The sequence below is a fragment of the Sciurus carolinensis genome, chromosome 8 (assembly GCF_902686445.1).
Source record: "Sciurus carolinensis chromosome 8, mSciCar1.2, whole genome shotgun sequence".
Classification (NCBI taxonomy): domain Eukaryota; kingdom Metazoa; phylum Chordata; class Mammalia; order Rodentia; family Sciuridae; genus Sciurus; species Sciurus carolinensis.
In genome coordinates this window covers 69,109,860-69,122,987 of record NC_062220.1, presented here as the reverse complement: position 1 = coordinate 69,122,987, position 13,128 = coordinate 69,109,860, and the positions used below count along the sequence as shown (strand labels likewise).

Genomic DNA, 13,128 nt, shown 5'->3' with positions numbered 1-13,128 from the left:
TAAGTGCAAAGAGGAAGAACTATATACACACACACACACACACAAATACACATCAAATTCATATTAAGACCTAGAGTGCCAATGACTAACAAAGAAATGTAAAAAGATGTATAAGTAGCTATGATTTCAACCCTGCAAAATCATTAGCTAGGGACTAAAACAATCTCTTGGCAATGTTTCATAAGTTTTCAATTTTTCTCCAGTTTAACTAAGAGCAGTATAATCATTTCTTTTACCCCAATACTACAGTAGAAAGACACAGTTCTGTGGTAAATTTCAAACCACCCCTTTCTAAAGCTTTTAGTGGCAATTAACCGAGATACTGTGCTTTTTTTTTTTTGCTGACTCAATTAGTTCACATATATTTAGCAACCCAAGTCAGATGCTACAGAGCATGCAATTTTAAATTAGCAAAGGTTTCACTGCAAAAATCATTAAAATTCACACAATTATGCCTACAATAACTTTTAAAGTTTAATCTTGATGTATCAAGCAAACTCAATCTTTTTTTAGGGGGCAGGGGAATAAAACTGGCCACATTAATGAGCCCAAGGGCAGGTAGAAAGGAAAAAATAATAATAATAAAACAACCCAGGCAGATTTTTATCTTTCTTTAAAGAACCTTTCCTAATTAGAAATAATAATTAGATTTTTATCTACTAGCTGAATGTTGCTGAATTCTTCAAAAACAATTTAAATATATGTAATTGCTATGTCAAACTGTTTAAACTAAGTGAAACCATGCACTTGTCAAAAAAGTTCACAGAAAACTGTTTTACAAAGACACTGAGGAAGAGTCAAATAGGTGGGTTTAGTGAGAAAAGGAAAAGAACCAACTATTGTCCTGAACAATCAGTGTATGTAGTAACCATATTTCCTCGTCGTTGAGTGACAGTCCTGCAGTGCTTGCTAGAGCCATGAAATCTATTTTCAGTCTGTACTGTATGTCGATTGCTGGTATCAAAGCCACTAAAAGAGAACATTTTCTCCATATCTTCGAACATGTCATCAAACAATCCACCTCCAAAAGAAAACTCCTGAAAATGATGCCTCTGTCGACTAGAACCATCCTGACGTGTCTGGAAGTGATTTTCAAAATGCTTCTTAGACCGAGTGTTTTGGTTTTGACCAAAAAAACTGAAGTCTTTAAATAAATCATCAAAATTGAAGTTAAATGACTGCTCAAAAGGACTTCCACTGTTTCTTTGTCCTTTACCATTAGTAAAAGCACTGTGTCCAAGGGTATCATACTCTTTTCGTCTATTAGCATCTGAGAGTGTTTCATATGCTGAAAGAGATAAAAAATACTTAGGAACTGAGGGTAAAAGATTCAAAATTACATATATTCAAACTTCTTCAAATATATGATTTCAACTCTATTTTAGGGACAGATTTCACATCACAAGTAAAAGCAAAGCACTACAAACTTAAGAATTAAACTATAATTGAAGTTACAAAACAAGGTAAGTACTTCCTCTTATTCAAGGCTCTATAATCAGTAGTTAGTTAGCACAATGATACTCTAGTAAACACACAATAAGTGAGATAGACTCAATGTTACTGTGCTTGCCTGGTATGTGGAATGCCCTGGGTTCAATTCCCAGCACCACCATCAAAACAACCATCATTCAATCCCCCCAAAAACAAAAAATGGTAAGTAGTAAATGAACACCCAATAAGTATCTATTAAATGAATGCTACCATTACCACAAAGAAATATGTGGTCAACAATTACAAAGTTCTAAAAAGTCTGATTTTTCACTTCCTTACTACTTGACGAAATGTTTAATTCCAGCTCCCTAATCAGTTACCATCAATTCTTGAATGTTCAAAGTACAACTTTAGAACAAATCTTAAGTCAAAATGTATTTCATACTGAAAAGACAAATGTGGTTTTGAAATACAGATTAAATGTAGAAAATATCAGTCTATATTAGGTTTTTTATATTTAATCTACATACTTAATGTTTCATAAATTAGGTTTAAGAATTTGGGGTACCTAAAATTCTTTTTTATATAGAAATAGCAGTGATTTTGTAAACAGAATTAAATCATTTATTTTCAATATTTTTAGATCTGTATTTGTCCAATCATTCATTCATTCACGATCCAAAGTATTATAAAAAAAAATCTCAGAATCTCACGTATTTATATGTAAATTCGTCACTTGCTGTCCTCCCATCTCCATGAAACCTTCAAATACATAGACTTCTTAGCATTCTCTTTACTAGTTAATACCCATGAGACCTCAGGAAAGTCATTTATTTACCTTCTGCAATCTCTCTGAATTTTGCTTCAGCATCAGGACTCTTATTTTTGTCAGGGTGGTACTTCATGGCCAATTTGTGAAAAGCCTTCTTGATTTGGCGCTCTGATGCTGACTTGGGCACACCTAAGATATCATAGTAACTTTTTGATGCCAGAATTAATTCCGTTATCATTAAAATGCAGATTACAAAGATGAAAACTGACTGGGGAGTAGCCATTTCTAATATCCTAAAAGAGAAAAGGAAAAAAAATTTTTACCATGGGACTAATCTTAACACTTTTTTCTTTTAAAAGAAACCTAATGAACCTTTGGATATGAAGTATATAATGCAACATAAAACAAAAATGTTCAGCAAATACTATCTTGTACATTCTATTGTATAGGCAGTGTTGGTATTTGTGACACTGAGTCTCTATTTTTAGTCTTTGGCTTACCTGCTGAAGTGAAAGCTAAATGTTGCTTTCTTAGAGAAGGAAGAATTCTACTATTAAGATATCCTAGGCTATTTGCATTGGTAGTGCACATTTTTCTCCCTGTGAAGTTAAAATACATTATCATCACCTCAAAATATGAGTTCTTGAAAAGAAGACTGGGATCTTTTAAAATATTATTTGCACTTTTTTCTTTAATTTTTGTTAAGCTTGTATATGATGGGTCTTCAATAATACCTAGTAAAAATCAGTGATTAGAAGTTTTGAGTCTCCTCTGTGTTTGACTACAGTATTAATGGAAAGGTAAAACCAAGAAATATGTTTCTCCTTTTGGTTGAATTCTACTTGGTTACCACAATTTTGAAGTTGTAAAACCTGTATAAATGCAAGATCCCAAATGTTTAACAAAGAAGTATGGATAAATAAGTTCTGTTTAAATTTACTGCCAGGGCTGGGGTTGTGGCTCAATGGTAAAGCGCTAGCCTAGCATGTGTGAAGCACTGGGTTTGATTCTCAGCACCACATATAAATAAATGAATAAAATAAAGGCCTATCAACATCTAAAAACAATTTTTTTTAATTTACTCCCATTTAAGAATTTCACTAAGGCAGCCAGAAAAAAATGAACTAATTTGATACTTTAAGGCAGTTAGATGCTTATTTTCAAACTTCTAAGTAATTAAAACATTTATCTTAACTTTAAATTACTAGAGAAGTTTTAACTTAGAATTCTTGATAATATATATTTAATGATTTGAGATTCAAAACGAAGTGATCCTGTTCTTTTAACGCTGTACCACAGGAGTCCTTAATAACCTATGAATACCTAACAAGGCTGATGAAAAGGCACTATGGTTTGTTGAAACTGCCTGCCTTCCTGTCCTGTGGCCTTTCCTGGGAGTAATTAGCAGGTGTATTACTACCCCCACCCCCACCCCCAGGGAGTTACTCATAGTCACGGGTACCAAGGATCAAGTACAACCTCCTAGTTTAAAGAACACAAACTGGGCATGTCGAGGGGACACGGCATCCACCGCGCGCTGCTTCAGACTCCAAGGACGGGTCTAACCACTGACAGGCAGCTACTGGCTAATAAACGTTACTACACGGTTTCAAGTTGAACGACTAATCATTTTTTGTAAGCTAACTTTTCCATTCAACTGCCTTCTCATTTCCAAGAGGACCCGCTGGACAGCGGCCTGGGCCTTACTTCCCAGTGCCAGCGGCTGGTCGAGTTGGACCATTCAACCTTCACCCAAAGGCAACCAGCCCTGTCCATCCAGGCCCCACCATCAGGGATCCCGGGGCCCGGCCCAGCGAGAAGCTGTCTGAAAGCCAATGGCACAACCCAAACACAAAACACTCTTTTGTGGTCTGATCATCGTCTAATGTTCCCTTCGCCGAGAACGCGCAGCCCGAAGCCCTTGCGGCGACAGACAGAGGCCACGATTGCCCCAAACAAGAAGCCACGGCTCCGGGGACGCTCCAAACCCCACTCCCCGCGACTCCCGGCCTTGTCCCTCACCCGTACCCTCAGGCTGCCGCTCCTCCTCCACAGAGCCGGTGACGCTCACGAACGGCTCCGTTCGGTTGCTGAGGCTCGGCCCCTCACCCCAGCTTCCGAGGCCTCCAGGAGCTGGCGCGCGCCCCACTGCCTCCTACACAAACACCGCTCGCTCCCCGCGCCGCCTCAGCCACCGCGTCCCGCCTCGGCCCGCTCCCCACTGGCGGGCGTCTGCTGCTGGAGCCACCGCCTCAGGAGAAGACCTACACGAAACGCTTCCCCATTGGCTCCCATCTACCCACCTGACCCTGGCGCCCTACGCGCACGTGGAAAACTGTTGTTGCCGCTCAGCCTGTGCGTCACTTCCCGCCCCACCCCTTCAAAGGGTAGTACTGAAGCCAGCGGAGGCGGATGTGAGTCGACATTTCCGACGTCTTTCCCCTGGGCGAACCTCGGCGCAGGCGCAGTGGCTCGGACTGCTGGATCTGCTGCCCTGCCTCAGGAAGAAGGGCCCGCCTGTGCCCCTCGCTGGTCCCGGTCTTCCGGGACCTTACCTGAGTGATGCCCCGCTATTGCGCAGCGATTTGCTGTAAAAACCGCCGAGGACCGAACAATAAAGACCGGAAGCTGAGCTTTTACCCGTGAGTTGTCCTGGGGAGATGCGTTAGCGCTGGGCCGAGGTCCTGCAGCCTTTGGAGCCAGGGCCTGGGTATCTCCTGTCTATTTTGTAAACTAGTCTTCACGTGCGTGAGGGTAGCGTGATGGTCACCGCATAGGAGAAGTGCCTGAAGACTTGTGTTCAGTGTCCCTCTTGAGTGCCCTGTTTGGTAATCAAAAAGGAGTTAAAACAGTGAAGCTTGCGAGGTGCTCGGTGGTTTTCGGAACCTTTACCCCACTTTACCTGACCTCATTTCATGGAACGACGTTGAAAACTATTTAGGGTACATCAAACCTGGTAGGTGGGAAGGTGCGCCCAAAGTTAATTTGCACTCCCTGTGAGATCCCACAGACATAATTTAAACCCATTTTTTCTCCTGAGGGGAAAAAATAAGGTTACCAACGATCTTGAAAGTTTCGTGTCAAAGCTGGAGTTACGACCTGTGGCTTGTTCAGAGAGGTATATTCTGTTCATGAATAGAATAGGGTAAGCGTTACTCTGAATAACTGGGACCCCGAAATATTTCCGTGAAATTATAGGAGTACTGATTTTCATGCAGAACAGGGAAGCAGTGTTGTGTAATAAGAGGCCCAGGCTCCAAAGCCATCTTTTCTAAATTCAAAGCCTGGTTCCATTACTTGTAGCCCAATAACCTGCAAATAATTTAGATTCTCAATGCCTCAGATGTCTCATTTGTAAAATAGATATATTAGTGGAACTTAATTCACGCTTATTTTGTAAAAAGATAAAAAACAAACAGTACTTGCAGGAGGTACCTGCTTAATGCATATGAAAAACCTGTGAAAATCAACATTTAAAATATTCTATTTCCTTTTTTTTGTATTTAAAAATGATTTGTTAGAGCTGATCTGGTTGTCTCTTACTTTTTCTTATTTTTCACGTGATGTATCATGAATCCCATTTTCCCTTAGACCAAAAACTATATTCACTAATGGTTCAGCAGCTTTCTATCATCTTAAGTAGTGGGGGGAGAAACTGATAACCTTAAGGAATTCACACTACATGGCAATATATCCAGGATTGTCTCCTTGGATCCCTTCCACAGAGGTAGTTATTTTGGGTGGAAAGAAATCTGATCCATTGTCAGTTGACAAACAGATTCTACTATATTAATGGTTCTAAGAAGGTTTGTAGCAAAAGATCATGTTAAACTAATACTTTCCAGATTTATTTGGCCTTGGATTTGGGAGGCATAATCCCACACTAATCAATTGTTTAATCTATATGGACCTCAGAGTTACTGAAGTTAAGGAGGAAAAAGTAATGCCAAATGAATTATCATTTGTAAAGACTTTTTCCTCAAACTATGAATCTAAAGTGAGATTTTTTTTAAAAATTGGGTGTTTTTAAAAATTATCTGTACAATCCACAAAATAAAAATTTAGTTTTATTCCCCTAATAGGACCAAAGAATTGAATTTGCTCATCCTCACATTATAGCAAGCTGTAGTGTATAAGTTTATATGAATTTGGTATTTCAGTAAATAGAGGCATACAGTGTCCAGTTTATACTGTGATTGTTTTATGTATTTGGGGTATTACATAAGATAAGCAAAATTACCAAACAAATTAAAACAAATATGAAGCTACTCAGTAATTCAGAAAACATAGTCTAGGAGATTTCCTAAAAATTTATTTGTTAAGGAATTTTACTGCGTTGCAGTTACTAATTAGGATATTCACAAAATGTCATTTGTTTTATGGTTTGCTAACTTATTGTATAGGTACAATGGAAATAATTTTGGAAATAGCATCCTTACACAAGAATTATATAAGAAAGCATTATTTTAAAAGACATGTTCTCATTTAAATGTACCAAAAGGTTGAGCTTACTCTTTTTGCCTTGAAATGCTTTTTCTGGTTATGCCTGTCATACTTCAAACCTAAGTGTTATATGCAAGCTTAGAATACCTTAAAACATATATGAATATTGTTTTCATGGTAGGAACTTCCAAAGATCATTTGAGATATTTTTTCCCACGTAAGGTGTCAGAATTAAAACTTATATCTTACAGACTCTTTTCCCCTAGGATTTTATGCAGAATTTAGGGAGGGGAGAAAAAGTACTACCTATTACAAAGCATAAACTAGGTAGTTGGAATGAGAGGGCTTGTATAATACCTACATTGTGTATGAGAAACTCATATTGTTACTGTTTTTTTAAATAGGAAATTATTATTTACAATATGCCTTGGAAAATCTTTAAATGAGATATGTCACTGTCAACTGCTATTTAGTACACTTTAACTCAAACATTTAAACTGATTCTGCCATTAGTCCAGTTTTGCCTTTCAAACATATTGCAATATGTTAAAGCCAACTCTAAACCCAGGTTATTGTCAATACAGGAACAAAGTGTCTTGCCTTTCTCTTTTTTATATCTTCTTTCTTTCAAATCAAATATCCGAGTTTGTCTTTATTAACAGTTTAGTTCTTTTCCTGCTTCAGAGTTCCTTTTTTAGAACTTGAATTTTAGAGTTCCCAGTAAGAGGTTACAGAAGTCAAGAAATATCACATGAGTAGAATTGAGGTTGATGCCAGTAAAGAGAATGGAATATTAGTAGTTTTATACAAGTATTCATTTTATTCTCTAAATCATTTGTTTGAATTAATGTTGCCTTATTTTAAAATAATAAGAGTTTAAAGCTTAATGCTGCCTAAAATTATAGACAAGAAACCATTTGACTTGTGGTATTAACATGAAATACATTTGAGTGGGAGTTTATAATTTATGCAAAGCTCTTTCCTACTTCTAATTATTCAGGTGAAACATAATCCACAGAAAATATGAGTGGATTTTATCCTTTGCAGGAATATCTGTTTTACTTGAAGGAACTCTGGATTCTGTTTTACAAACTATTCTGAAGCAAAAGCTTTGGTGACTAGCATATCATGACATCCTCTTACTATAGAGATAATATAGTAGTTGTCATGAAGATGCTCTTATTTGGTGGGAATGGGTATCTTGCTTTTGCAGCACTTGACAAATAGTTTACCTAGATATATAGGCTGGAATTTGGCAAAATGTAAAAATACAGCAAAATGTCTTTTTCTTTTTTTAATTTCAGGTTTCCTCTACATGACAAAGAAAGACTTGAAAAGTGGTTAAAGAATATGAAACGTGATTCTTGGGTTCCTAGTAAATACCAGTTCCTATGTAGTGACCATTTTACTCCTGACTCTCTTGACATCAGATGGGGTATTCGTTATTTAAAACAAACTGCAATTCCAACAATATTTTCTTTGCCTGAAGACTATCAGGTATTGGAGTGGGGGCAGTAATGCTGAGCATGGTGGCACATTACAGGGTGACAGGTGATCAGGTACAGAGATGAGAGGGAAAGATAACTGTTGGGAAAATAAATACTTGAGAAAAAGGAACATCAATTTGCACTTATACTAAAAATATGGTTAGTGTTTTTTAAAATTTAAACTGTTGTGGAGTTTAAGAAACAGAAGGTAACACATACAGTCTTAAGTCATTAACATAATTAATGAGTTAAGCTTTTTTCTTTGCTGGGCATTTGAATGGTTTGAAATATATGTTGAATGGGCTTAATGTTTTTTTAAAAACAGTACATATTTAAATCATATGCTTAGAATATATTTTTAACTAAACAAATTTGGTTGACCAGTATACTGCCCAAAGTTAAAATTAAGTCAGTATTAACCAATAACAGAATAAGTCTTTTTTAGAATTTGAAAATATTATTTTCTAGGGAAAAGACCTCTCCAAAAAAAAATCTCAGAAGAAAAAATTGGAAGAGAAAGAAGTATGCCTAAAAACCAGGTCAGAAGAATCATTTGCATCAAATGAGACAAAGAAAATTACAGTTAACACAGATGTGCTTCCTGAATGTGCAGAATTGCTTGATTCATCTGCCATGGTGAAGCCACCAACTCCAAAGCCAGGAAACCTACAAAATAAAGTATTAACTCTTAATCTAGTTAAACAAGACACTCAAAAACTGAAATCTACCCTGGAAAAATCAGTTAACCAAGATTTAGGTTTAAGGGGATTTCACACATCTTTTGAGAACCAAAATTCTGCAACTATTACTTTGACAACTTCAAATTCAGAAGTTATTCAACAGTCTTTGGAAACCCAAGAAGTACTTGAAATAACAACCAGTCATATTGCTAATACAAACTTTAGGAATAATTCCATGGAAATTAAGTCAGCACAGGAAAATCCATTCTTATTCAGCACAATTAATCAAACAGTTGACACAAATAAAGAATCTGTTATTGCCATTTTTGTACCCACAGAAAATTCTAAACCTATAGTTAATTCTTTTATACCTGCCCCCAGAGAAACCATAGAAATGGAAGACACAGACACTGAAGACTCCTTATATAAGGATATAGATCATGGGGCAAAAGTTTTACAAATTGAACATTCTTATTGCAGACAGGACATAAACAAGGAACATCTTTGGCAAAAAGTCTCTAAACTACATTCAAAGATAACTCTTCTTGAGCTACAAGAGCAACAAACTCTAGGAAGATTGAAGTCTTTGGAAGCTCTTATAAGCCAGCTAAAACAGGAGAACTGGTTATCAGAAGAAAATGTTAAGATTATAGAAAATCATTTCACAACATATGAAGTCACTATGATATAAAGAGGTTTTAAAGCTATGATTTTGTATATGCTTTTTCCAGCTAGACCAAATTCCATGTAAAGTGTACTTTTTCCCATATAATGTTCTCATCTTAATGCAGCTACAAAAGTGCTCTAGTATTATGCACTGCGTCCTGTTTTTAAAATGCTCATTAATAAGAAAAAGTAGTTTTGGGGAAGAAGAGAAAAATAGTTGTATCATTGAGTAGTTGCTCAAATTAAAATATAGTGAATAAATAATGAGTCAGTCATAAAAGAAGAGAACAATGATATGGTTAAAACACCCCAAAATAGATCAGCCTGGTACTACCACTGGCATATGACTTGACGAAAGTACTTATCAACATTGAGCCCCAGTCCCTAATCTATAAAATAGGGCCCTTACTAGAGCTTTAATAGTCAGTTTCTTTGTAGTCCTTCCCTTTGTATTTATTGATACTTTTATTAAAACAGTTTTTCTATAAGATTATATGTATGTATATAATAGATGTTGGGGGAGAATTTGATACTCACTGCTTATTGAATTCTCTGAGCTTTTGGCTATAGTTAGGTATCTTACATAAAGGAAAATACTGCTATTATAATTTTAATTCAGTAGAACTCAGCTTTTAGGAGAGATACTGTAAATTTGAAAGAATATATATTTCAATACCTTATGTGTAGCTGACCATCTTTAAGTCATTTAAGTTTTTTAACATCCTTATTTATAAAATTATATTTAAAACCAAAAATGTAATAGGTTAATTTTAAATATATATTAGAAAATATAATCTGTATCTATTTCTTAATAGGTGTAGCTTTTAAAGTATGTGCTTGTGTCGTTTTTTTAAATACAAAACAATACAGTAATACTTTACTATATATTCCCACTTAAGTATATTTTATTAAAATTTCTAAGCAAATTATAGATAAGTGATGATGTCCTTAGGAAGACAAAGTTTTTCTCTTAGGAAAGAGAAGTGATGATGATATAAATAAAAATAAAGTTTATATCTGCATGAACTAAGAAAAATAAATGTAAAAGCAAAGACTTTGTGGTAACATAAATGTGAATGATAGATGATATGTTCTATAATATCTGTTAAATAAAAAATACTATCTAAAATAATGGTTTTGAGAATTCAATGAGGTAACACATGATTTTTGAACCTGGAAAATAGGAGGTGCTCAATAATTATTAGTTGACTATATAGCAAATAGTATTGTTAATGAGTGGTAATTATTTTTTATTATATTTTAATTAAGTTTTAGGCTAATAAAATGAATTGGTATTATTTGATAATGTGTCTGCTAATTTTAAAAAAATCAAAACTTTTATTAAATGACCATGATGGGGAGAACTTTAAAAGTATTCTGATATTGCATTTTGCTGATACTTAGTTTAAAGTAAATCATACAGATAAAAATAAAGACCCACAAAAATAATTTAACAGTTTAAACTTAATAAACCTAATAAAATATAAGCATTTAAGATATTTTCATGACTTTCATATATTCTCCTCCCTCCCTCCCCCCCTCTTTCTCTCCCCCTCTCCCTCCCTCCTCTCTCTCTCTCTCCCTCTCCCTCCCTCCTCTCTCTCTCTCTCCCTCTCCCTCTCCCTCTCCCTCTCCCTCTCCCTCTCTCTCTCTCTCTCTCTCCCTCCCTCCCTCTCTCTCTCTCTCTCTCTCTCCCTCCCTCCCTCCCTCCCTCTCTCTCTCTCTCTCCCTCTCTCTCTCACTCTCTCTCTTCCTTCCTCCCTCCCTCCCTCTCTCCTCCAGTACTGGAGATTACACCCAGGGCCTTTTACCTTGTGCATGCTAGGCAAGTGCTCTACCACTTAGCTATATCCCCAACCCTTGGCTTATCTATAAATAATTGAAGATATTCTCAACCTATCCCAGCAAACCTCTAAATTAATATTTGTAGATTCTGGCCTACATTATTTCCTATTTGGACTACTACAGATGCCTCTTAGCTAATCTTGCCTGTTTTCAGTCTTCTATTTCCATATCATCCTGGATTCAGCTGGCAGTTTTTTACCTAAATTATAAATCTAATAATCACCCACCCACCACTTAACTTTTCTAATTCAGTTGTCTCATATTACTAATACCTATAAAATAAAGCCAAATTTGTTACCATTATATCTGGTTCTCTGTGATTTTGTTTATCCTATGGTCTACTTACTGAATTTCATAGCATTTTGCAATGATGCAAAAATGGGTCCCTGTGTCTGCTTGCTTTATTCCGTCAACTCAACAAGTCTGTCAAAATTTTATTTCAGCATTGGTAGACTTTTTTCCATATTTTAGTCAAAATTGTTTTCTCTCTGTGCTAACAGGGCCTTTTGTTGTTGTTGTTTTGGTAGCACTAAAACAGCATTTACCTTATTTTTTTTAATATGGTATCTATAACTAACTCTGACTTGATTGTAAATTTTTTGAGAGAATTTTCCTATATGCTCTTCTATAGTGTGACCTTACTGTTCCCCTATAGTTATTTCTATCTTGTTAAGTCTAGGTGGGTTCTGTGACTGATCTACCAGTAGAACATAATAAAAGTAACACTGTCAATTCCAAACTTGGCCTGTAATTGGCCTGGTATCTTCCTGTTTCTCTTTGGAATGCTTATCTTAAAAAGCCAGATGCCATTTAAGTTGTGTAAGTACCTGTAGATCATGCTGGAAAATCCCTTGTCACAGGAGAAGGCTCTGAAGAATGAAACGTCAGACATAAGTGAAGCTGCCACATTGGAAACATCCTTAAGCCCCAACTGTTCTAGATGACAAGTGGCAGCTGAGACAAACCATCTAACAGCTCAAATTCCTTAATTATAAAATTGTAAGCAAAATAGAATGCTTGCTTTTGGCTGATAAATTCTGAGTTGAGTAATTAGGCAGTTAACAGATAACCAAAACAACCCCCTTTTGGTATATACCCTAACTCTTATCTGCCATTGCCATCATAGTCATTCTATCAGACCCTTCAATAACTGCTTTGTATTCTCACTTGATAAAGCTCTATTTCTTACTTTACTGAAATATCTTTACCTTTTCTGTTTCAATATCAACAATTAGCTGGAGAAAGTCACACACAGGCAGACTGGATTCTAAACTCATTACCACAAACCTCACATGGACCAAATGTATTTCTCTTTAAGTTCATAACTGCTCTCAAAATCTCTTACACTTTTCCTATCCATTCCTGCCTGCTTGTCTCCCAAACTGAGGATCATATCACATTCTTCACTGAGAAAATCAAAAGAATCATAAAACATCCCTGAATATGGACTGAATTGTGGCCTCCTAAAATTTATATTTTGAAGCTCTAACCTGCAGTGCACCTGTATTTGGTGATAGGCCACTTAAGGAAGTAAAGTTAAATGAGGGCATATGGGTGGGGTCTTGATTCAATAAGGTTAGTGTACTTACAGGAAGAAATGCCAGAAAACTCCCTATGTGAGGACAGGGCTACGATGCAGCAGTCTGCAAGTCCTCAGAAGAACATGACTGCTTGGCAACCTTATTTCAGACTTTCAGCCTCCAGATTGGTGAGAAAATAAATTTTTGTTTAAGCCATCCAGTCTGGTATTTGGGCAACCCAAGCTAAGCTTTATAATCCAAAGCAATGATCTATAATTGTTAAA

The 13,128-nt window shown here is 36.2% G+C and overlaps 2 protein-coding genes across 2 annotated transcripts; one reads left to right on the top strand and one right to left on the bottom strand.

Annotated features, from left to right (window-relative positions):
• Positions 1-298: 298 nt before the first annotated feature.
• Dnajb9 (DnaJ heat shock protein family (Hsp40) member B9) lies at positions 299-4,443 on the bottom strand. Its single transcript, XM_047561192.1, has 3 exons — positions 4,232-4,443; positions 2,270-2,496; positions 299-1,288 (listed from the first exon to the last, which is right to left on the bottom strand). Exons 2-3 carry the CDS (start codon positions 2,484-2,486, stop codon positions 837-839), a joined length of 669 nt encoding a protein of 222 aa, XP_047417148.1. The 5' UTR covers positions 2,487-2,496; positions 4,232-4,443; the 3' UTR covers positions 299-836.
• A 192-nt stretch (positions 4,444-4,635) lies between these two features.
• Thap5 (THAP domain containing 5) lies at positions 4,636-11,000 on the top strand. The gene is made up of 3 exons (XM_047562737.1): positions 4,636-4,845; positions 7,951-8,143; positions 8,602-11,000. Exons 1-3 carry the CDS (start codon positions 4,766-4,768, stop codon positions 9,502-9,504), a joined length of 1,176 nt encoding a protein of 391 aa, XP_047418693.1. The 5' UTR covers positions 4,636-4,765; the 3' UTR covers positions 9,505-11,000.
• The last annotated feature ends 2,128 nt before the right edge of the window (positions 11,001-13,128 follow it).